The 24,352-nt window shown below is 45.0% G+C and overlaps 1 protein-coding gene across 1 annotated transcript; it reads left to right on the top strand.

Moving 5' to 3' along the window:
• The first annotated feature begins 8,834 nt into the window (after positions 1-8,834).
• On the top strand, positions 8,835-23,473 carry LOC103908341. Its single transcript, XM_009290702.1, has 16 exons — positions 8,835-9,001; positions 9,096-9,154; positions 9,289-9,381; positions 11,059-11,186; positions 12,572-12,718; positions 13,880-13,951; positions 14,906-15,073; positions 15,166-15,262; positions 16,133-16,350; positions 17,897-18,050; positions 18,928-19,136; positions 20,376-20,493; positions 21,365-21,607; positions 22,650-22,794; positions 22,886-23,007; positions 23,271-23,473. Exons 1-16 carry the CDS (start codon positions 8,973-8,975, stop codon positions 23,471-23,473), a joined length of 2,205 nt encoding a protein of 734 aa, XP_009288977.1. The 5' UTR covers positions 8,835-8,972.
• The last annotated feature ends 879 nt before the right edge of the window (positions 23,474-24,352 follow it).

The raw sequence follows: 24,352 nt of genomic DNA, 5'->3' as shown, positions 1-24,352 counted from the left end.
GAGCAAACCCAGATCGCTCAGCCTCTCCTCCTACCTCATGTGCTCCAGCCCCCAACCAGCTCAGTGACCTTGGCTGAACTCATTTGAGTTTGTCCGTGTCATTCTTGTACCAAGGGGCCAAAACTGGACACAGTACTCCAGCAAGTGACAAACAGAAAGGAATAAGCATTTCCCTCAACCTGCTGGCTACACTTTGGCTGACACAGCCTACTGCACAGTAGCCTCATTGCCACAGTGGCACACTGTGGACTTCTGTCCCATTTGTTGTCCACCAGGACCCCTAGGTCCTTTTCTGCAAAGCTGCTTCCTAGCGGTCGGTCCCCAGCCATACTGGTGCATGGAGTTACTCCATCCCAGATGCAGGACTTTGCATTCCTTTTTGTTGAGCTTCCTGAGGTTCCCGTAGGCCCATGTCTTCAGCTTGTCATGTCTCTCTGAATGGCAGTCAAATCTCCAGCACACTCAATGTGTGTACAGCTATGTTACTTCTCTTGCCCGGGGACATTAATGTTGCTCTGTGGTGGAGAAAGCAGTTGCAAAAGTTTGAGCACAGAGATCAGAGGCAGGAGAGCTGGGCTGTTTCCCAATCTCTGCTGTGTGACCTCTGGTAAGTCGCCCAAGCCACAGAGACCAGATGCTACATGTTGTTTAAATAAGTCAACCTATCCCAAAGATTATAGATGCAGCTGTATCTGGGACAAAACCTTGCTTGTGTGACAGCTGAACTAACAGCACTGCCAACAACAGGAGCCCATGCCCAGAATTCATAAATAAATAAAAATCAAAATAAAATTTTAAAAGAGACTTCTGTAAAGATGTTCCACTCCAGCACCTAAATCTTAGGATAGTGTCTTAGTCTCAAGCTTAAGTCCTCCTCTCTACAAAATAGTGACAAGATGACCTAAATTTGTATGCTGCAGGAGTGCCAGTGGTGCCACTTCAGCATTGCACGTGAATTAAGAATAAAATAATGCAATCAGCTATAAAACTTTTAGTGCCATATAAATCCCCATACAAGGTGATTTGCAGATGAGGAGCAAGCCATGGCACCGACTGGATGATCTCTGTGAATGATGCAGCGTGCGGGGTGCTGCATTGCTATTGCCTTCACAACCTGCTATATTTTGAGCACCAGTTAATATGGAAACAGCATGAACTTGTGTCCAGTGTCAAGATGCACAAAACTTGAATAATTTTAGACAGCTCCAGGGGATGTCACAGGGGCTACACAGGGACCCAAACTGATCAGAGCAGAGGTAGGGTCAGGAATCAGCTGCAGAAAGAGAGGCAAAAGCCTCACAGCCATCTCATTGCTGAAAGGGCCTTTTTCTCCCCACATAAAGTCTCAGGAATATCATTGCCATCATTTCACATTAGGATTCGGGGAGGGGGGCAGTCACCTTTGTGCATAGCTTGCTATCAGGCATCCCTCTTTGCATGTGTTTTCTTCACACATCTGTAACACAGGGGAACATCCTAGGTCCCAAATAGGGATAGCATATAGTACCTGCGACAAGGCAACAGTCCTTCCCTAAGCCCTTCTTCCACGCTACTGGCTTGCTTTCCTGCTACCAGGAAATCTGAGCTTAGCCTGAAACTCCATTGAGGTGGGTTTGATGGAGCTACAAAATAAGTTGTATGGATACTCAGTGGTGTGCCACTGCCTGCAAACATATCCACCTTCTCGGGCAGGGATGCTCACTGCCCCGAACCGTGAAGAGCACCGAGGAGCACACTGCAGCAGCCTGGGAGGTGGGAAAAGAGGGGGGACACAACCCTGCACAGTAGGGCTGGCAGCAGGATCCCGCTTCCTTGCCCTGCCAAGGAAATTTTCTGCACGAAGATCCTGCAGCAGAATCCGGCAATGTGGCCTGAGCCAGAAATTCAGCCCTGGAGGGAAAGGGGGTCCCTGAGCCCCGGTGCCCCGCTGGGTGCCCCAACTCAGACCAGTGCGTGAGGGGCGATCACTGCCAAGAATACGCACAGCTCCAGCTTGTTCATAAGGAGGAAAAGGGAGACACCTAATGGGAACAGGCAAAAAAAGCACCCACAGCACAAGTGCACCAGGGACAGGAAAGCACAGATGAAAATCTGCAGTTTTGTCTGCGGTGGCCCAGGAAGGTCTAAAGGCGTTTGGGAAGGGGCTGGAGAGCAGCATCTGTACAGGGTCTGATGCCAGCAGCCCCACGCCCACGCTGCCTCTTGCAGCCGTGCTGGGGGCTGGCCGTGGGCAGTGCAGGTGCTACTTCTGCGGCAAAGCTGCCCCTCACCTGCTGCACACATGGAGCCCGACCCTGTGTGTGACCCCTCCTGCACCCAGCTCCTTGGTGCTGCTCTGATGAGCAGCCCAGGGCACACAGGCAGGGGGCTTGCAGGCAGTCTGAGCCCACACAATGGATGGCCACCCCGGCCAGCTGAGGGGCAGCACTGTTGCTGTGGCACTGCCGCTCTGCTCAAGGGTCCCAGCCGCACCATGGCTGCACAGCCAGAAGAGCAAAGAGGAGGCAAAGGACCCTCAAAGCCATGGGCGACTATTGCTCTTAACGCTACTCTTTGAAATATGGCCAGCCAAGGCAGCTTGTCGTCCTACCCCTACACCAAAAATGTCATGGCCGCAGGTAACAGCAGTATCATGCAAAAGATCAACCTGGATAACTGGGGACAATTGCATCAGAATTGTTTCTGACAGCAACCAAACTCTCAAGGGAACAAAAGAGGACACTGCACCTTGCTCTCCCCCTCGCTGTGGACCATGAGGGCCACATCCTACTGAGGGGAAGGGAAGTCTGACAGGTCCCATGAAACACAGACAAAGACCCAATTCCTCTAGTGCAGCACCAATTTAATTCACCAATTTCTGCCAGTAGAAAGGGCACATAAGCTGCCAGTAATATGAGGCAATGACTCCACAGATCATCTTCCCAAACAGACCTCTGCTCACAGGGAGACTGAGCCTGGTGAGTTACAGCTCCTCTCGAGTCAACCTGCAAACATTCACTGCTAATCCCTTATACTGTCCCAGGGAGCAAGCGCTGTTCCATTTTACAGATTTTGCACCCCCCAAGGGGATGTGGGGGACTGCAGCTCATCAGGCTGATGGAAAAAGCATGCGCCCCCCCCGACAGCGAAACGACAAGAACAATTAGCCAGTGAGGCCGAGCGGTAGATCACCTCCACAGCCGAACAGGCAAGCGTGGAGATCTCACCAGAGAAGAGAGCAGCCATGCAAACCACCGAGTGAAATCAGGAAGAAACCTCACAGATCACTGTTAATGACAGCTGCTCAGCAAGGAACAAAGTGCTTCATACTGGTCATGGGCCGAAGCCCACGGTTGTCCATGCTGGCCGTCATCTTAGACAGATGTACAGCATTAGCTTGCCAGGGATTTCAAGCTTTTGTAGTCCTAACCCACGTTGCAGTAACCCGAGATAGGAAATAAAAAGCGACTTCTTGCCAGCATTCCTGGATGCGCTTCAGGGTGAGAGCTGTCTGCTCCTCTCCGGCCAAGCCGTGCCTATAACTTCATGACTCTCAGGAAGCACATGAGCGTTTTTGTGGTGAAAATGTGACTCAGCAAGTTCTGCACTCAGCTGGATCTTGGAGGAGGCCGTTGGTGTCTGAGATGGAGGTGAAATACCACCGACCAGCTGATGATAGCTGGCCTCCATGGGAAGCAGCCACCCACCCACCTGGGCTGCAGCCAGCGCCGGTGCGGGTACCTGTCAGGAGTGGGACGGGGGGACGCTGCAGTATGAAGCAGAGAGAGAGCGGAGATGCTGTGGAAAGAGATGGAAATTAATAATATGGGGATTAGGGAAAAGGGTATGGGAAAGGAAGGAGCACAGGGCTCCTCTGCAGGAGAACAGGAGAGGGGAAGGACACATTAGGGGCATCTTAAGAGGGAGCAGGGAAGTTACGCTGATAATAGGTCAATACCTGTTGTGGCACTGACTGCAATAAGCACGTCAACAAAATATCTAATTCTTTAACACAGCCAAGCTTTTTTTCTTGGTTCTTGCCAGTGAAAGGCTGGGCACCCTTGGCACAGGACAGCCGGAGGTAGCAGGAAGGGGAGAAGCAGGTCCGGGCTCTGCATGCCCAGGGTCTGGAAAGGGTTTACTTGTGTCTAAATCTTACAGAGATAAATGAGATTTAAGCAAAGACTTAACTGCTGCACTCAATAGAGATGCTTTCTTGAATCAGGCCCTTCATCAACAAATGTCAATTAGGATGTCTTTCCTTCCCAAGACGCCTGCCTATGAGGACAAGTTCATCATCTCTGAGGTGCTCAAGTACGTTAGTGACAAGGCTGCATAGCCACCTGGGCAGGGAGAGCACTGAACCTCTCAGACCCCAGTTCTGCCACCAGCGTTCATGACAAATAGTATATTTTTTTCTCTGAAATAACCTCCAGCTACTTCAGCAAGACTGCTGCTGAATGCAGGACTGCTCCTCACAAGAAAGATGACAGACTCCCGTCTTGGGCTGCCAACTTCTTCATACCAGGACTTTACAGACAACTCTGAAGACCACCATTGTGCCGGCATCACAGGCACGACAGAAACGCGCAGTGGATGCTCCACCTCCTCCACCTGCGCAGAAAAAAAATGTCACGTGCCTTCAGTGGAAAATAAACCCATGCAGTCAAATACCAGAGCGAGGTAGGGGAAAAGTCAGACAAATTAAATAGATGGATCAGATTCCAGCACACCCCGAAGGTCACTCCATCAGGGTCTGCCGGAGGGAAGGTGGGAGCAGCATCGCTCCTCCAGGGAGGGTGCCAAGCTACCAGTCGCTTGTCGATTACTCCTGGGGAGCAGGAGGCGGTGGAGAACACCCTGCCAATTGTAAATGTGGTGATGGGGCATTGGGGGCATATATACGCATCATTAGTCATCCGCAAGAATTTTGTTTTTGTAACCTCTGCATTTTTATCTGTCACTTCGAGCAATAAATATGCACTCCCGCCAGTGATTTGACATTACACTTGCTTTGGATGGTTGCCTTTCCCAAATATTAATAGTAACTCATTGTGGACACAGCATTGGTATTTAGTTAGATCAGACCAGCTTCTTTTAAAAAACAACTTTTGCTATAAAGAGAACAGATGTTTTTAATTTACACAAAGAACAAAAACAAAGTTCTATTGTTCAGTTACAGTGAACACAAACATTACAGGCACACAGAAATTAACACCAATAGCACATTAAAAAAAAAATTAAAAGCCCATCATTATACAGGTCTGCTTAGTTGCGCTTTTTCCACCACTTTAATGATTTAGTGACATGCAATGATAGCCAAGCGTTGCTTTTTGGATTTCAAATGAATTTGAGTGTGGTGTATTTTAAAGATAAAAATGGCATAAACACAAGGACACTTTCTAAACACACATTATACAGACAATAATAATAATAAATAATAATAATAATAATAATAATAGTTTTAGAATAACAAACAAGGAATGTAAACCCTCATGGTCCAGGGCATAAGCCAACTACTAGCTCATGGGGATAGGAAGAAATTGCCTCTTTGAGCCGATTATTCTATAATTGTTCCGTACAGGGTATATTTTCCTCTGCACCATCTGCACACAACAGTAAGGCCTCAGCCCTCTGAAACACAATATGTGCATACAAAAATGGACAGAGCATTTTAGTTGCATCGGTGAGATTATCTTGTGGTATGGTATGAAGTTAAACCAGAACTATCCTTATACGCTATTTTTCCCTGGGGATTTAAAAGCCCTTTGAATGCACTTACAAGCTCCTGGTGCATGCAGGTGGGAGAAGAGCTCAGGCACACGTCCATGCCAAGGTGATCAAGCCCTTTCCAGAACAGGAGTGCTACCTTGCAGGTGGAGGTCGCTTGCACCTCTCCGTGTCTCACAGACACACACCCTGAGAAAACATTTCTCAGAGATAAAGCTTAGCATCATTCCCATTTCTCACCCGCTGGACCCGCAACCTGAATATCTAGTTCTCAGCTTACTCCAGGGCATAGCTCTTCCCATGGAGAAGCATCTCCTCTAGCATCTCCTTCTTGAAGATTTCCTAGTGGGTCTCTCTAGTTGGTTGTCACATTTTAGGTCACCATCTTGGGCAGCTATTTCTAGGTTTAGAAATACTTACATACCAATATTTCCATCTCTATTTCAGATTTGCCAGTCCTGCAGCTGCAAGAGGACAAGGAGGGCAGGGATTCCTTATCTTGGCTTCTCCCAACTCTGTATAAGAAAGGTTCTGGTTTTGGTACATTAACACCAGACTTCACCCCGTTTCCTTTCCCATTGTTCACTAGTTATTTTTTTGTCCAATAATGGGTGCCATTTTACTCTATCCCACACTCAGACTAAGTATCAAACTATGAGGCTTACTTAAGATCATTACATGGGACCTAGTGGGGAAAAAAAAAACAACTTCCTTGCATTTTAACCAGTTGGAAAAATAAAGTTTTAATTAAAAGACTTGGGACAGAAAAATGAAAAAGACTTTTTCTGCAGCATTCAGGTAACCTGCGGATTTCAGTGCCACAGAACAACAGAAAGACAAACACCGTGACTCAAAGGGCTGCAGCCTTTTTCCACCACTAAAAACAAGCCTCACTGGGAGAGGTGCTCTATGCATGCTGCTCCAAGTGGCCGGTTTTAAACTTTCAATCACGTTATATAATACAAAACCCAGTTCCAGACCCATGCAGGAAAAAAAAAGAAACCAAAACATTACGTATACAGTACCCCTTTCAGCTCAAAAGAACCCAAGCCATGAATCGTCTTATCCACCACAGAATAAAAAAAAAAGAAACCAAAACATTACGTTCATACAGTACCTTTCAGCTCAAAAGAACCCAAGCCATGAATCGTCTTATCCACCACAGAATGCCATCACCTCAACGTCGAAACACAGCAGCTGTTTATTACCCTACATGAACATTAAGATGGGTGCTCTTATGCAGCCAAAACAGCAAGGAAAACCGAGTAGACAAATATAACAACCTGGAATGCACAAGCTTATCATCCCTACCTTTATAATGAGTACCACAGGGACTTTAGGGACCACAAGCAGCCGATGTTTCCAGCCGCCCAGTGCTAACAATGCTTTCCGCAGCACTTAAGCGATCCTTGGAAGCCAAAAGCATTTGACCTGGACGTGCTTTGCTTTGCTTTGCTTGGTTGACAGCGAGGCCAAGAGCTGGCTATCGCATACTGACCACAATTGCTATGTCACATCCAAAGTTGTTTCTGCCACATTTAGAACCATGATTAATGCCAGAAACAGTAATTATGATGCTCTGAGTTGTCCAAAGATCTAGAAATTCATCTCCTCGCTGCTTGTGCAAAGAAGGCAGCTAATTGCAGTCGTGTACCTGTCCTGGTGGTTGGCTGTTCATTAATAAATTGCAATCACGCTCTCTCAAACATGGCTCCCTCAGACCTTGACTCTCAGTATCTCAGAGAGATGCTACATGGCTCTTGGAAGTGGCTTATCAAAATTGGAACCGTTTGCTATCCAAATATACTGAAGTTTTCACTCAAAATTCAAAATCTCCTTGTTACACCACACTCATCACTGTGGTATCTGAGTACCGCCATTTCCAGCCTAATTCCAGCCCCAGCTGGATTCAATGAAGAGTCACTCTGAGTCCGGGGACGCAGAGTTAACACAGGCCAGGATCGTGCAGCGAGTCCTGCGTGGGCTCATGAGAAGTTTGTTGCAGAAGTTGGACTTCGGCTCCCGCTGAATGAGAAAGGGTCTTGTGGCCAAAGGACATTAATTAGGAGATTGCTAAAGCCCCGGGGCTCTGCTCCAGAGCACTCACACAAGCGTGCCACCAGCTCCCTGCTGTATAAAGTGAGCGTTTCTGGCAGGGCGGTGGTGTGGGTTCTGCTGTTACTGCAGAGGTCCTTTGAGAGAGGATGACAGAGGATAAAATGACACTGATTGCACTGTGTCCTGTGACTGGATGTGCCCACTGGCTTTTCATCCCAAAGTGGTGTGAAGTGTACTGTAAAAACAATCTCATTTCTACAGCACAGCTCTGCTTTTGGGTAATGCCCCAAAATGGGGCTCAAAAGGAGATTGAGCCCTGGGTTTCAGTGGCTAAAATGTCAACCTAAATGTCCTGTACTTCTCACCCCACCGTAGCTCATCCATGCCACACAAGCCATATTTTTAGCTCACCAAAGCTCTCAGACTTCCTGCTTCCCGGGGCGCTTGCAGTCCCAGAGCCACAGCTCCCACCAGGCGCAATGACTTTCTCTTCCCAGGCAATATGTTTGGCCATTTACAGACCTGCACATGGTCTGACTGATCCAGACATATTGGAGCACTTCTAAAATCAAGATGTTTTCACCAAAACACTCTCCGATAATCAAACAAATCAAAGGGCGACCTAACTGGATCCACAAAAGCAAAACGTGTAACTGCCAAAGAACTGCTGTTATCTCTGGCATGGCTGGGTCACTGGGACATTTCACAGAAACAAAAATGTATTTCCTGTGTAGACCCAATTAAAATACCTCCGGGGAAATGTTTCATGTGCTCTTAAGACCTGAAGCCAAAGCTACCCAACTGGCTTATAAGGAATGAGATTACTTCCCAGGGGTTAATGGAAAGCACCGAGCACCCCCTGCTGCACTCATTAAAATTAGGCTCAGCAGCAGCATCTGACCTTGTAAATACCTGGCAGAAGGGTGTTCTGCCCTCCCAGTGAGAAGGAGGCTGCTCCCACTGCCAGGAGCTCAGATAACGTTGGAGGGCACTGCAGGATTCAGCCCAGGCGTCCCTCCACGACAGAAGCCACCGGCCCCTCCTGATTCACACACAAGGTTTGGAGAAGACAGCACAATCTCTGTTGTAAAAGGTCAGCTATACCTTTCCTCCTGGCTCTGACCAAGTTCCCTCTCCACAGCTGGGTCAGCTTTACTTCAAAGGGAGGAGGACTTTGCTGCCCGTGCACAGGTGTCTGGGGACAGATGGAGGCTGTGGGTTACTTACTATGCAGGTAATGAGACTTTGGTTGCTGCCTCGTTCATTTTCCATCTTGATCTTTTTTTTCTCTGTTCACCCCATCATTTGTTCATGTACTTACACTGCAGGATCTGGCTGCTTTTCTTGCTGTTCTGGCTGGGACAAGGGAGGCAGATGGCTCCCCCAGGTTGGTGAAACTTGATAAAAGGATAGTGGGGAGAGGCAAGGATGAGAACTTGGTTATTTTGCTTGTAACAAGATGTGCCTCTTCTCTGCCCTCCGGTCCCACTGGCTCATCTGCTCTATATGTGCTTCCACCAGGTTTTGTAGAGAGCAGTTGCCGTTCCAGGATTTTTTGGATGAAACTAAATAACCTCTTGCTCCAGGGAAAGTTCTTCCAGCTGGAAATCAATGGTGAGTCACAAGTGGCTGCCCTGAGTACCATGAAGGCTGGGGAATCACCTAAGTGATCACAGTGTCTGTGGTCTGGATGCTGCTGCCATCTACATGATAATTGGTAACTGACCCCAAAGAACTTGCAGAACATCCTCGCCACCTAAACCTGGCCTCTCGCACTTCAGTTTAGCCAGTATCCCTACAGATGAGTAAAGCCTGTTTCTACAGCCACAGCCCCCTTTGCCTCTTACAACTAACATGCTGGGGAAAGGAGAAAGGATGCTCTGAGGAGGAAGGACTGACATTTGGCTTTCATTCCTTCCTCTGCTGAGCCCTTACACTTGTCTAGCAAGGAAAACAAAGGCGACATTGCAGCTTGGATATGTCTGGACAGCACAAATGACAACAGCAGCGTAGGCTGGGTAATACCCAGAAAGCACACTCTCAACAAGTGCTGAGTGAGTGCTGCAGCAATTAAAGGATTTATTTTTAATTTCCTTTTTATTTAACACCACAATGGCAGTTAAATACCCTAGTTCAGATTGAACAAAGGGTTTCCATTTTGCTGAGGAAAACAAAAATCTACTTAACCAAAATGAAAACCAGAAAATGTTCACATCAGATTGACAAAAGTATGTGATTTCACCCCAAACCAGATTTCTTTCTGTTGAGATCAGTCCACTTTTTTTGGGGGGGTTGGGTTTTTTCAATTGATTTGGAGGCAGAACTGAAAAAGTCAAGTACAGCAAGGGTGTGGGGAGAAGTGATAGCATTTATGAGAGCAACTGATATCGCTGGAAAAAACAGACCAGCCTTCAGGCACAAAAAGGTTGTTTGTTTCTTCCAGCTCTATCAGTTGGTCTCATAAAACCTATTCCCTCTTCTTCCAAAATTTTTCTCACTTATCTCCTTAGTCTATCCTGGCTGCAAGAATACATCTACTGAAACAGCAGTTATTAATACTGTTTGACATACGAAGATGACAGACAAATCTAGAAATTACAATGGCAGCTAGTTAAACCCTATCTATTGGTACAGATTCTTGTGTCTAACCCAAGACTAAAATAGTTCCTTAATCAGAGGGCAGATAATTAGCAAAATATGATGTTATTAACTCTACCAGTATCAAGAGCTGAGCGGAGCCAGCTCCCATCGTGCCTGTTACTTGGCTCTCCCATAGGCTTAACAGCACACAGCGCCTTGCCAAGCAGAGATGGGCAGCAAACCTGATCAATTTGTAGAAGTGCCCATCCAAAATAGGTCCATGACTGCACCCTTTGACCAGAGTGAGCAGCAGATTATCACGACTTGAGGGTTTTTAGAAATGGATGGGCTTAATAGCCCATAACTCTTTTCTAGAGAGTAAAATCAGGGAGGGAGAAATGTATATGATGCCTCAGAGAAACTCTCCATAATAGCGCTTCAAGGTGGCTGTAGCACAAGCTTCTGGACACAAAGAAATGGGCATTAAAGTGAACATAATGTGGGTGAGCTTCAGACATGCCAGACTGCCTCATGCACTCTAACACATACAGCACAGCTTCGCCAGCTCCTTAACAGCACACGTCGCTGGAGAGCACCCAACCCAGCTGGACCTCTTTTCAGAGGAGAGCTGCATGAGGGGGCCTCAGCACCACTCTGCCCCGTGACTTGCCCTGAGCTTTCCATCCCACACGTCATTCCCTTTTTCTGTAGATCCTTATGCTGGCCCCGTTCTGCTGGATGAGAAACTAGCATCTCGCTGTGGCTATGTCCTGTCAGAAGACGTGTGGGGCAACCCCGTCTTCCGCGCGTCAGTGCTTGGCTGTCATGTGGCCAACGAGGTAAGACCCAGAGATGGGCTTGAAAACAACTCAGACAGTACATCCTCTCCAAAAAAACAAGACTGAGATATTATATGGCATTCTAATGGCATGTTTTGAGAACTCAAGAAATAGTGAACTCAAGGAGTTAGTGTTGATGGTGTGTAGAAATGAATAGGCAATGGCTCTCCAGTATGAGGTTTGTTCAGTGTGACTGACATGGGATTTCCTCTCTCCGTGAAATGCCACTTAGCCTAATGCTGCTGACTAGCTGCCAGTTCTCAAGCATATCCTTGTAGCTGCTGATTTGCCAGAGAGTTTCTTGAAACCCTCTCTGGAAAGAAGTAGGCATCTGCTTGAAAAAGCAACATTTGCAGTGTGATCCTGGCAGATAATTTCCTGGCTTAATTTGTGTGGTAATGTGCCTGTTAACACATGCCTAGGAATGTAGATCACACACATCTATTAGACCCAGATTTGTCTCACGTAACTTTAGCCATCTAAAAGATAATGTCTAGTCTAAACTAGTTGTTTACACTTCCACAATAGTCAATGGAGAGAAACAGGCATCTCCAGAAGGTGATTCACCCCTTCCTAAAATACATGTAAAAGTGTGGCCTGGATTTCAAATTTCTAAATGTTAGTTGAGATGAAAAGTACCCAGAAACAGAACACATCAGAGTAGAAACTTCATTGCTTGTCCATGTTTAGTCTGGTTGGTCCTGGAAGCCCCACAGAAAAAATAAGGTAAAACTTTATCGGCAGAGGTTATGCTAACAAGAATGGGGGGTGTACAGTGTGCTGTGCAATGACCAGGATTTCCAGACTGGAAATTTCTCTGGAAAGGTTTTGCCTTTTTCTGTAGAAAAATACACATCCATGTCAGATAGAAGCACAGTCCATGGCTTCATGTGTGGCTCCTGTAAAGTTGGAGGACCAAAAGGAGCTCTTATTGAAGCTGGTCAAGATAGACCAGCTGGTCAAGATAGACACTAAACAGCATTTGTAAGATAGATCTGAACTACCTACATCAAACTAAAAGCTCCAGTACTCTCTCCATGAGGAGGCACGTAGCAGTCATGCATGGGAGGAATGTGAACCACATGGTGAGGTGGGTCAGACCTCCCCCTGACTAACTGCTCCTTAATACTGCGGCAAGAATAGCGCTGAGATGTGATCTGAGGCAAAGGCTGTAAGTACTGAGGCAATGTCTCTGGCTCAGAGAGCCCCTGCACAGGAACCACTTAAGACAGGGTGGTATGTTGGAGGAACTGTCACTACAGTTCTCAATCTGTTCTCATCATTATAAAACACTTTCAGAAACAGGACACTGGGCTGGATGGTCCCCTGCAGCCGCTCCTGGGACCTTCCACACTATCTGATGAATTGCCTGTTTTTCTTCCCAGGCAGATGAGCTGTTTTCACTGACTGTGAACATCAAGATCTCCTCATTTTCAAGCATGAGGGCAGCTGTGACCTACACCTACCCTATGTACTGCTCCTACTCTTCCTGGGCTTCAAGAGAAATTGTATGTGAAGAAAACTACATGGAGGTAAAAGCTTTCCCACTGAAGGCAAAGCTACATCCAAGCTCCCTGTTGCCAGGCGCAACAACCTCCACAAATTCCTGTCAGAAGTTGATTTTACACTATGTACCAGGCGTAACAGTGACCTGCTGATACTCAGCAGAGGGTGTAACTGTAGGTACTTATTAGTAACACATTTACATGTCATAGGTATTTTGAATGCAGTGAAACTCAGTTAACTGTACAGATGATGTAAGTCAAGCCACTGCAAGCAAATCAGCAGCCAGGCAGGCCAACCTGTTTAGCTCACGAGAATACCTTTACGTTATAAAGTGCTGCGGCATCTGTGAGAATGTCATCCTTATATTTGAAACAATAAAACCTAGAGTTTGCAGAGCTGCACCCCTGCTGCATCACACAACTCACAGGACATCATTGTGAGACAGAACCTGCCTCCCACTGGGTGGTACGATTTGGCTGTCCAGCCTGCTACCAGCATCTACACACCAATGTAGAAATAAGGCACTGAACAAAACAAACTTCACTGCCTTTTGTATGCACCTACTATAGGCAGGATGAAGAAAGCATATTTCTCGTGTTAGGACTTGAGGTTGTGCAGTCACGTCTGGGTGTTGCAACACAAACCATGCTACGGATGTCTGAGGCAAACATTGACTCCAAGCTCAATGTACAGAACTTGCCTCACTCTGCAGCACATGCTGGCAAGATTTACACCATAGCATCTACCTTAGGTATTGTGGATCCTGCATTTTCAGGTGTTCAGCCTGCATAGGAAGAGGAACCAGTCCTGTTAAAGCCAATAGCCTGCTTCCATATATCTCCGGTGGAGAGACCCAGATGCCCCTGAAAGTCTCCAGAGTGGGATCTAGTTTACAGCTTACCAGATATGAAACAGGACTTTTTATTTACCTGGTTATACACCAAGTATTCCCTCTGCTGTACATGCACCACCATAAATGCCATGGCTTTAACTTTCATATTAAGGCCACAGAAATTACTGCCATCAAGAACCTCTCTGGAAACATTTTAATTACCTCCAGTGCATGTAAATTGCTAAACCCTGACAGACACTGGAGAAGAAATCTGAAAGCCCTCTCTCTGCTCCCCATGCCTGTAATAATGCTGAAGATTTGTTTTTTCCCCAAAGAATCTCCTCTGTGTCCCCAGGTGTCAGTGAAGACTGATGTCCCTGCAGTTTCAAATGACTACACCGTAGCGTGGATGTCAGCCCTGCCAGAGGTATGAAAGGGAGTCTTTGCTAACAGTTCCTAGCCTGCCTCTTCTCACTAGTCTCATGAGTCATTCTTGGGGCATAGCTCCATCTCTGTCAAAAAAAGGGAGATAGCAAAGATGCCATCAAGTACTGAAAAACCTCTCAGGTTTTCTTAGAGCTCTAGACTGTAAAAAGACATTTAGATGGGAGAACAGAGTCATATGCTTGTTACATTAGTGGAAACTGGGTTCAAGACAAACAAAGGTAGGTGGTTCTTCGCACAATGGGTAGTGAATCTGTCAAATTCCTTGCTGAAAGATGTGGCTGTTAAAAGCTTGCTTGATCTCAAGGAGAGTCTGGAAAAGTTGACTGAAGAGAAATCCAATAAGATATACAAAATACAAAGAAGCTACAGATAGCTCAGGAGTCACTGAACTGAAAATTATTTGAGCCTGGAAAGTATTAGGGGGAAATATATACCCTTGTCCTATTTTTCTCATGTCTTACTTGCTCTTTATGCCCATTTTTCCTTTTGACTATCCTCCCATATGGTTATCATTTCAGGAGAGACTGTTCTAGACCCGTACAGACATTCTTCTCTTATCTTTGACACAGTATGGCTACATACTATAAAAGGTAGTCTGTCATGTGGCCTCTGGACTGCTCCAGCAATCGACAGACATGAAGGCAATCATTTTATTAACAGCACAGGCATTTTGTCCAAGGGGATTTGTTCAAGGCCACCAGTCTAAGTCTCTTCCAGGGCTGCTATAAGGCTATCTCTAAAGATTCCTTAAAGAGCTACAGAATTCCTTATCTTTGTATATATCAAGGGTATTTCTTGCCTGGGTTGAACTAGTAGTGTCCAGTGTCACTCCAGTTACTCCAGCTTCTAACAGGAAAATAGGTGCTACAATATCATAGTTTTTTAAGAGACTTTGGTAGACTTAGATCTGATACAGCTCATCTCTCTTTTGCAGACTCAAAATGTTGCATACCAGCTATGGCAACTGATGTTTGTTTCTCCATCAGGGAGAAAAAGAATAATGGTAAGCGATGCAGCAAAACTGGGCTACAGCTTCAATAATACGCTGTCCCGAGTGTACCTCCGTGCGCCCTATCACAGCAACGAGTCTCACGTCAGCGTGGTGAGTTGTTGCTCTCAATTGGACACAAAACTGTGCTGTTTCCACTGCCTCTATAGAACATCAGTTCCCTTTTTCTGCCTGCATCCCAACAGGTCAGTGGTGTAAATATGAACATGGTCACTTCTACTTCCATGTACAGGCAGCGGTGGCTGCTTTTGCTGATTGACACAACTGTATCCTGTCCTGTTGGTAAGGATTTCTTCCTTGTTCACCAAGAATAACTGCCTAAGGAGCTACTAGAAAACACAGTCTCCCCACTTCCCTGTGACCTACTCTGTAAGAGAAGAGGTTTACAGGCTGCCCTCAGAGCAACATGAGTCCATGGCTTTAGTCCCGGACAAATATGTTCCCTGCTGTGATGCTATATTACTTGTGTTCCCAGTGCAGTGTCATGTCTTGTCTCTGGTTTCTCAAACCCCCGCGTTAGATGCAGGGAACTGGAGACAAGTAAAACTGCTGCAGAAGGGCCAGGGAGCCTCCCCTGGACTAAGCCCACAGCCTTGGCTCTCCCCTGTGACATAACTCCACGCAGGGGATGCAGCTCTGCATCCTTGGGACTCACCTAGTCCTTTTCTCTGGAGAGGCAAAACTAGCCTGGCTTTTTGCAGAACAGTGGTGGCTGCACCTTCTGTCTCTCACAGAACAGTATTAATGTGAACAATTGATGAGGAAGCACAAGGTTTTAAGTTGTCATGATCTTGAAGCCAGTATTTCAAGGGGAAGGTCCAAACAGGCGGCTCTGTGCCCCATTCCTTTTGCCATAAGGCAAAACTCCTGGGACCAGAAAGACGAAAGAGCAGGTAGCTGGGAGCATGACCGTCGGTTCTTCTGAATAAATTAATTAGTCACTTGAAATGATTCAAGTCCACTTCAAGCGCCAGGGTTTTGGTGACAAAATAGCCATCGGTTTTTGCTAATATCCTAGCAGATGTTTCATTAGTGAAAGCTGTAAAGGTACCCTGGTGAAAAGGAGTTAGGGAAAGACAGCCATTGCAGCGTGAAGACTTACTGGTAACTCCAATTACCCGGTCTTCTGGGACTGTCTATCTAACTCAACAGATGGCATCAGTTTCACTGACACTACACTAACATGGACTGTGCCAAGTGTTATCCCCACATTAGTGGTTCAAGAATCCACCTTTCTGTCTAAAAACATTTTAATGGGAGTCGATGATCAAGTCATAGTACACCCGGAGGAGAAGAACTACTTACTGGAGCACAATGAGACACACATCAGAATAACTATCCCTATTGGAGCAGAAGGAGGCAAGCTAAAGGTTAGTACGAACCTGTCTCACACTAACACATTTGAGGGTCTGCACCAAGGAAGGTGTTTCTAAATCATGATCGTTCCAAATAGTGGTTGATCGCTGCTTAAAATTCTTACATACAAGAAATATTTGAAGACCTAGATGCTCCTTCTCTGTGTTTTGAAAGCACTTACTCAGAAACTAAGTCTCTATGATTACAGAACATGATAGAAGCAAGAGACTGTCTTTTGTTAATAATCTATAAGATATACTAATAAATTAAGAGTGAAGGGGTTCCTGGGCACTGGAGTTCAATTGTCTATGTTGTTACATTATGAAACTAGTCCTGGTAAACTTCTGGCCTGGGTCAAGGAGTAATTTCCCAGACAATTTCCATGCAGACAGCATGAGTTAGCATGGGACAGGTTCCCAGCATGTAGTTTGGGTGCAGCCACTTGCTTTGGACATGGTATATTCCTTGTCAATCTATAATTTACAGGTACAGAGGCAGTGTCAAATGTTCAGTAGAACAGAATAGAATGGTTTGGGTTAGAAAGCACCTTTAAAGATCATCTAGTCCAACCCCCCTGCCATGGCAGGAACATTACTCAGAAACTAAGTCTCTATGATTACAGAACATGATAGAAGCAAGAGACTGTCTTTTGTTAATAATCTATAAGATATACTAATAAATTAAGAGTGAAGGGGTTCCTGGGCACTGGAGTTCAATTGTCTATGTTGTTACATTATGAAACTAGTCCTGGTAAACTTCTGGCCTGGGTCAAGGAGTAATTTCCCAGACAATTTCCATGCAGACAGCATGAGTTAGCATGGGACAGGTTCCCAGCATGTAGTTTGGGTGCAGCCACTTGCTTTGGACATGGTATATTCCTTGTCAATCTATAATTTACAGGTACAGAGGCAGTGTCAAATGTTCAGTAGAACAGAATAGAATGGTTTGGGTTAGAAAGCACCTTTAAAGATCATCTAGTCCAACCCCCCTGCCATGGGCAGGAACATCCTTCACTAGATCAGGTTGCTCAAAAGTCCATCCAACCTGACCTTGAACACTTAGAAAGCAGCTGGCAATATTCTCAGAAGGCTCTTTACCAGTTCCATTTGTGAAGATGATGTTGGTGTGATTTTGATTTATGCCCTTCAGAAGTTCACTTTTTTGTGTATCAGTGGACACCAGTTACAGTGTATTGTAACACCAGACAGGCTTGGCCTGAAGAACTGTTGGAAGCACTGACAAACTTTCAGAGTGAACTGGGACAGAATGAGAGACATGACTGGTAATCCAGGGATTATAAAAAAATAAATGCAAATATGGTTACTTACTAAACACCCCCCCAAACCTGATACTTCCTTATTGAGAATCTCAGCAGTATCTGAGCCAAACATGGACCAGACAAATGGGCCAAGCAAACAAACAAGCTCCCCTAGGAAAATCCATCCCAAACTGTACTAGAATACCATTTTCTCTTTCTAGTGTAAGAATTTTAGCCATATTCAGTCATTCCTCTATTGAGCTATTGAGAATTAAGACTTAATCACAAATTTTACCTCCTAGAGCTCCATATCTGGTGGTGTATATGGAGTCATCTACAGTATTGACTTGTTTTTGGAGCACACGTGGACAGATGCAGATTGGCAAACCACGAAGTATACTGTCATCAAATCCATCACCACACCTTTCATGCCACAAATACCAACAGTTATCAACAGTAAGTCATTCCTCTCATTGACTTTTACCAATCTCTTGCTTTTGCTATGTTATACATTGCTCCATTTGACCTCTGCCACACACCTACATTCACCAGAATGTTCCCAACTCCCACTTCCAATTTGCTAGCCAAAGTCAAGATTCAAGGTATTATTAAAACCCCCAAACCTTTAGCCTTAACGGATGTACCATTTATCACCCGTCATTATGGAATGAAATGAAAATTATAAGTTGCTGATAAGAACGTAAACATTTCTTTCACACTAACATCCAGATTTTTCCAGTGAGCACTAGGACTTTAGAATAAAGATGTTGTGTTATGCAATTATCACACTGGGGAGAACTGTCTAAGGACAGTGTTCATTGATGGCATTTTCTCCCCCAAACTGCCTGCAATTGTTATCTTGGGAACATACTGAAATCATTGTGCCAACCGGTGGTGCAGTAATGGTTTTTTTAATGACATTTTCCAATGCATTAAGACACTAAACATCTTTGGAGCTGCCTGGATAACTGATATAGAAAGAAAAAGGAGCCTCTTGGCATACATTATGATAGTTTTTCCATATTTTATGTGGCTGAACTAGATTCTAGATTTCTTTATAGGAAAGTCATTGCACATCTTAGTGCACCTCTAGAAAGTTACTGAACTCACTTTCTATAAAGTTGTATGTATTTGTTGTTAATCTCCTGCAGCTTGAAGCAATTCTCACGTACTCAGAGTATTTCAGATCTGACTAGAACACAAACACTCATTAATCAGAGCCACTAAAGAGATGGCTGTTGGCTAAGTTTCCTGGAACTTGAATGGGAGGCCACCCCAACCGTCTTCGTTACTTGATCCACATCACCAGTAATTTGATGTTCTCTCCCTACAGATACTCTGCCAGAGGAAAGGCTATTTAATGTTGCATTTGGACACTTTCTTTCCGATGTCTCTCTGGTGGCAATCGCAATAGGAAATGTGCCATTTACCCTGAGGGAAGCACAGCACCAGGGGTTTAAGATTTATGAAACTCCCTTTTCTAATAGAACGAAAGGATTTATCCTGGAAGTCTCTTTTGATGATTCATATGTTCTAAAGGAGGTAAGATACAGCAGGTCACTTCAGCAGCTGAGTGGAGGGGGTAGGGCAGTCCCTTTTCAGAACATAGTCTGGCTTTTATTAACCAACAACTGTTCCTCAATCACAAAGGTGTCAATGAGTCTGAGCTCATCTGAATTAAGATTAGAGGCTTGTATGTCCCCACCTTGCTCTCCCTAGGTCTCTGGGAGACACGCAGCATCAGGTGTGATTACATGGTATGAAATATGACTTCCTTTAGTGTCTGTCAGCATGGCTAATGTCCGAGCACACGCCCAGCAGGAAGAGGTTTGTCAAATCTCTATTAAATGCTGTCCCTTGAAAGAGGAGTGCCTTGGAAAAATAAATCAATTATTGTAATCCTGCAAACACCGGTTACTAACACCCAGTAATTCCTGAACCTACTGTTTATGCAGAGCCATTTGACCGCTGGCACAGGCCACGCACCGTGAGAGCACATAGAGGCAGGCTCACGGTCTTCTAAATGTAATTTTGTTAAGCTTCAGACCATTTGTAATCTAAATATTTGTAAAAAGTATAAACTCACAGAGGGAATTCAACCTCTCATTTCAGTGGGAGGATGCATAACTGCAAGTCCTCTACCACTGTTTCAACCAAATCACACAGAGCTGCGATGCTATTTTCTGTTACAAGGAACAACATTGTGAATGCACAGGATCAGGACTTGCACAAATAGTTTTCAGGCTGCAGTCAAACCACAGTTAAATTGCATTAAGGATCAAAGCAAGCCAAAAATTTTCAGAAGTATTTCTTTCAGGTTGAACAGCAGGTTTTGCTTTGGGAGCACTTTTAGTGAAGTAAATGAGGATATTGAGAGGGATCTCTCATGGCATCCCATCACACCTTCTGTTTTACCGATTACTTACTCTCCTGGGTTGAGCCCACACTCTGAGTAAAGAAGAATAAGGATTTGGACATGGATCTCCCTCTACGAGCTCTTTCACCAGTGGGCTACAGAGGAAACACTACTGTGTTCACTTCTGCCTCCATTTTCTGAACAGGCACTACATTCTGCACATTTATGTTTGGCTGAAAAAGCTGTTGAATACAGTCCAGGTTTCTGAATAGTTTTAGGCCAACTGAAGCGATGTTTTTGGAGACTGAGCTATTTGCAGGGGAGAGGAGGGTGTTGGAATACTTATTTAGTGCTGCTCAGGATATACATGCCTGTCTGTGCTGGAAGCCATTGCTACTGCAGCCTTACACTTCTCTCTCTTTCAGTATGTGAATAGAAATGAAACAAAATATACCCTCCTCGTTAACTACACTATGAGCGTGGGTCCGGAGATGACACTCTATTATCATTCAGCAGAGGTGGAATGTGTGATTGCTGATATCGGTAAGCTTTCCCCCCTGATCCATCAACAGCATGGATCAGATTTTCATTGAATTCAGTGAGAACAGCATTAGACTGAGGATGAGAGCTTTTGGGAAAACCCCACCCTTCAATAGCTCATTATTGGTAACATAGCCAACTTGCTGCTTTTCTGATGGCAGCTCTTCTGCATACTGGCAAGACAGTCTGCCCTCGAGACACTGAGAGCAATAAAAACTAGTGTGTAGAAGTTGGCTTGCAAACTCAGTGAACAAGATGCCTCATAACTTGAACATACATCTACTGGCAAAACTTTCAGACATTGCTACGAGTTTCAGTTTGTCCTCAAATGCAATTCTGCCTCCGCGTCCAAGGCAGAACTCAACTGACTCGAATGAATTGCTGTGAACTCCAAAGACAGCATTTCTGTAAGGAGACAATCATCCACTAAAAGCTGTACTTAGCGGGTTATTGAAACAGTCAGGAGGTCTGGTTGGTATTTTCTCAAACTTCTTAGATTTTGGATGCCACGAAGTTGACAGTCTCCTCACTGTCCTATTTTATCTTTGAAATAGCTCTGGGTTCAACCCAAAGAAGGCTGACCAAAAAACCGTATTTACATACATAGCTCAGCTTGCCTTACTGAAACAGGGAGTAGTCCTGCAAGCAGGCTGGCAGGCCACCGCTAAAGAACGAAGGTTCCCGATCCCACCAATAGTGAGCTGCTACCTCCACAACACAGCCAAAGCCCTGCAGACGATGCCAGTATGCACGTAACAGCGCTGCTGCAGTGCCAGTGCAAAATTTAGCCATGATAGGAATCCCTGCCTGGGCCAAACATCATCGCTCAGCCCTTCCTTCATTGCTAACTCTTTGTCCCACCTTCTTCCCGCAGAACTACCAGAAGCAGTTGGTTACTGTGATGAAGAAAATCTGTATCTAGCCATCCCTACTTTTGGCTTGCACCAGTATTGGAACCTGTATCTTCATAACAAGCTCCTGAACCGGCACGTTGCACTTACCAATGGGTATCTTGCAGTTACCAATTCTACACACTTGATCTTGCAAATACCTCTGTTCGCTGTGGGAGTTATCTATGAGGTACATGAACTGTATAGCAATGCCTTCTTTAAAGCACGTAGGACTGTTTGCTCATATAGCCACAGTCCTACAGTCACAGTCTGCAGTGCTGTAGTGTTCCACATATTGGAAAACCTCCAGAAGGAAGGACTCTAAGCCAGTGCAAGTAGGACAAGAGGTATCGGACATGGACCCTTCTGGTAATGCCATGTGTTAGGTAATCTGCAGTGCTAAGTTGTCTCTAAAAGATATGCACCAAGTCTTCAAAAACAAACTCCTCAGTATTTTTAGTAAGATGAGGCAAAATGTCCCATCTGCACTGAGCCAGAAACAATATTTCAATATAGCTTTTATGAAAGAAGCTCTTTTAAAGGGACATTTTGTAGAAAAGTTAAGACATGGCAGGCGAAAATTGATGCTGTAATAAACATCTGAACTATTCACCAATAATCAGCCAAAATTTATCTCTGTGACAGTGACCAATTAATTCATACAAGACAACTTCTGCCCCCATGTTGCATCAGGCTCGAGTCTTCACACTGACTTAACTCTTGTGACTTGTTAGTATTCAAGTGGCACAAGCTAAAGAGCAGAACTTTGTACATGTGGATCACATGCCTTAACAGGAGACCTCTTCCATCACATCCTTCACAGGAAGTGTCCTTTCAGAAAATTAAAGCAAGGTTTGACATTGCCCTAAGGAAAGTGAGAACTATGGAGACCTTACAGATGTTCTCCGTTAGCTGCAGTTTTAATTCTTCAGCATTTATAAGTAAGTTATACAACTGATCAATCAATAAAAAGATCTGTGATTCTTTCCTTGAGTTTATAACCAGCTCTCTGATTTTCTCAGTATGCCACCCAGATGGTACCATAATGATATCTGCCCAAATGAAGACAGTTCCTGCCATTGATATGAGTAAAACCAAACTAAGGGATAGCTCTTGCAAGCCTAGAGAGTACAATGAAGGACATGCCTTCTTCAAATTCCATGTCACTACCTGTGGCACTTCAGTAAGGGTAAGCCCATGGCCGGAGCAGATACATCTGCTGGAAGTCTCTGTCTCTCCTGCGTTTTCTCTTTTGTTCCCCTGTCCCAGCTCGTGAGAAGATTCAATTTTTAATGAGCTTCCCATATGCACAGTTTGAAGGTGATCACATTATTTATGAAAATGAAATCTCTTATGAAAAGGAGACTCTTCCAGGACAGAGCATACCGACAATCACAAGAGATCCAGACTACAGGTAGGAGCTACCGCTCACTGACACTTTTCACTTTGGTACAGCTGCTGGAAAGTAAAAGTCAACACAAAAATTACCCTTTCTCCTATTGTAGACTAACAGTCTTGTGCTACTATCGAGCAAAAGAGACCCTAGTGCTAGGTGCCTTCGCTAGTGATCCGTCCACATCACCTCCCTTTGGCTCCGGTACGATGGTACCAAGATCAAATATTGCAGGTAGGCAATTCTCTTCCTCCATTTTTAAACTTCTAAGACTCTTTCAGTTGTAAGTTCCCTTGTTAAGACATGCCTTGCTTCCTACTAAAGAACCTCACTAGCATTTCCTTTTCTGCAGTATACAGAAGGATAAGAGAAGCCCTGAACGTAGTTTCAAGAGTGTCCAAAGGTAAGCCTCCTCCTAAGAAAATCAGAAAATTTCCAAACATGTTTTAATTTAAATAAAATTAAACAACAACAAAATCCCCTGACATTTTCTCAAGATGAATCTTTCACGGAATTCTATGAGCCCAACATGGCAATACTCAAGCGACCTGTGGAGCCTGTGTTTCTCGAGGTGGAGCTGAAAGACGAGAGCCCCAGCACTGAGTTATACCTGGAAAACTGCTGGGTAACCAGGTCTTTAGACTTCAACAGCACCCCAAGATGGAACATCACTGTGGATGGGCAAGTAGTTATTGAATGACCAATGTGCTCATCAGCAAAGCCCTAATTTCTTCTAGATCTGTTGATCTGTTCTCTCAAATAGGTGTGAGATTAACGGCAGTGAGTATGTTGCAGAGTTCTGTCCAGTAGCTGTTAGCCCCAGGGTGAGACACCCTTCTCATTTTAAAAGGCTAGCAGTAAGGACCCTGGCACATCGACTGGAACAGGTAAGATTAAGTGAAAGGCTCACCTCCCAGTCATGGACCCTATCCTCTGAACTTCTTAAGACCATTTAAAAACTAGCCAATTTAAACACCTCACAGACTTAAGACCTAACCAGCATTCAGTCCAAGTAGCCTGACTGGTGCACAGCTTTAATTTAGTTCTCTTCTCAAATCTGCTCTGCAACACAGTTTCAGTGACTTGAGATTGGACTGGCTGGAGTAAACAAAAGAGTTTGGTATGTAAATATGATTTTTATATGGTGTTTCTGACTTTTTATAGGATCAGATTCATAGCACTTCAGCTCAAAATGTCTAGAATAGAAAAGTCAACTTACACGCCATAATATCTACATGAAGTTCAGCTCTGCTGTCTCCCATCTGTCCCAGCCAGTCAGCCGTCTCCTCAGACACCAGCCCAATGCGCAGGGAAGCAGAGGCGTGTGGGTTTGGTCTTACACTCTCGAGGTTCTGTCCTCCTCTAACAGGTCTAAGAAGAGCAAAGAAAATCCCAGGACAGTCACCCGAGGGTGCTTTGCTCCTAGTGCACCCAGTTGAGTGGACTCTAGCACATGTACTGATACGAGCCATGGCAGTAGCCCTGCCTGGGCAGCTTAAGTAACTACATAATTTTTTGACTTGGCCTTTCATAAGCAGTTCAACTCGTGAACTTGCTAGACATGAACATGATGCAATTC

This window comes from Aptenodytes forsteri, unplaced genomic scaffold (assembly GCF_000699145.1).
Source record: "Aptenodytes forsteri isolate BGI_AS27 unplaced genomic scaffold, ASM69914v1 Scaffold138, whole genome shotgun sequence".
Taxonomy (NCBI): Eukaryota; Metazoa; Chordata; class Aves; order Sphenisciformes; family Spheniscidae; genus Aptenodytes; species Aptenodytes forsteri.
The sequence above is the reverse complement of the archived record's forward strand: the minus strand, read 5'-3'. Positions and strand labels throughout refer to the sequence as shown.

Bases quoted from the DNA above. Each gene is read 5' to 3' on its own strand.
- LOC103908341 (XM_009290702.1), top strand. From the start codon at position 8,973: ATGGAGGCTGTGGGTTACTTACTATGCAG. The intron at 9,155-9,288 runs GTTGGTGAAACT...TGCTTCCACCAG, and splicing joins GAGGCAGATGGCTCCCCCAG to GTTTTGTAGAGAGCAGTTGC. The intron at 13,952-14,905 runs GTATGAAAGGGA...TCTCTTTTGCAG, and splicing joins GGATGTCAGCCCTGCCAGAG to ACTCAAAATGTTGCATACCA.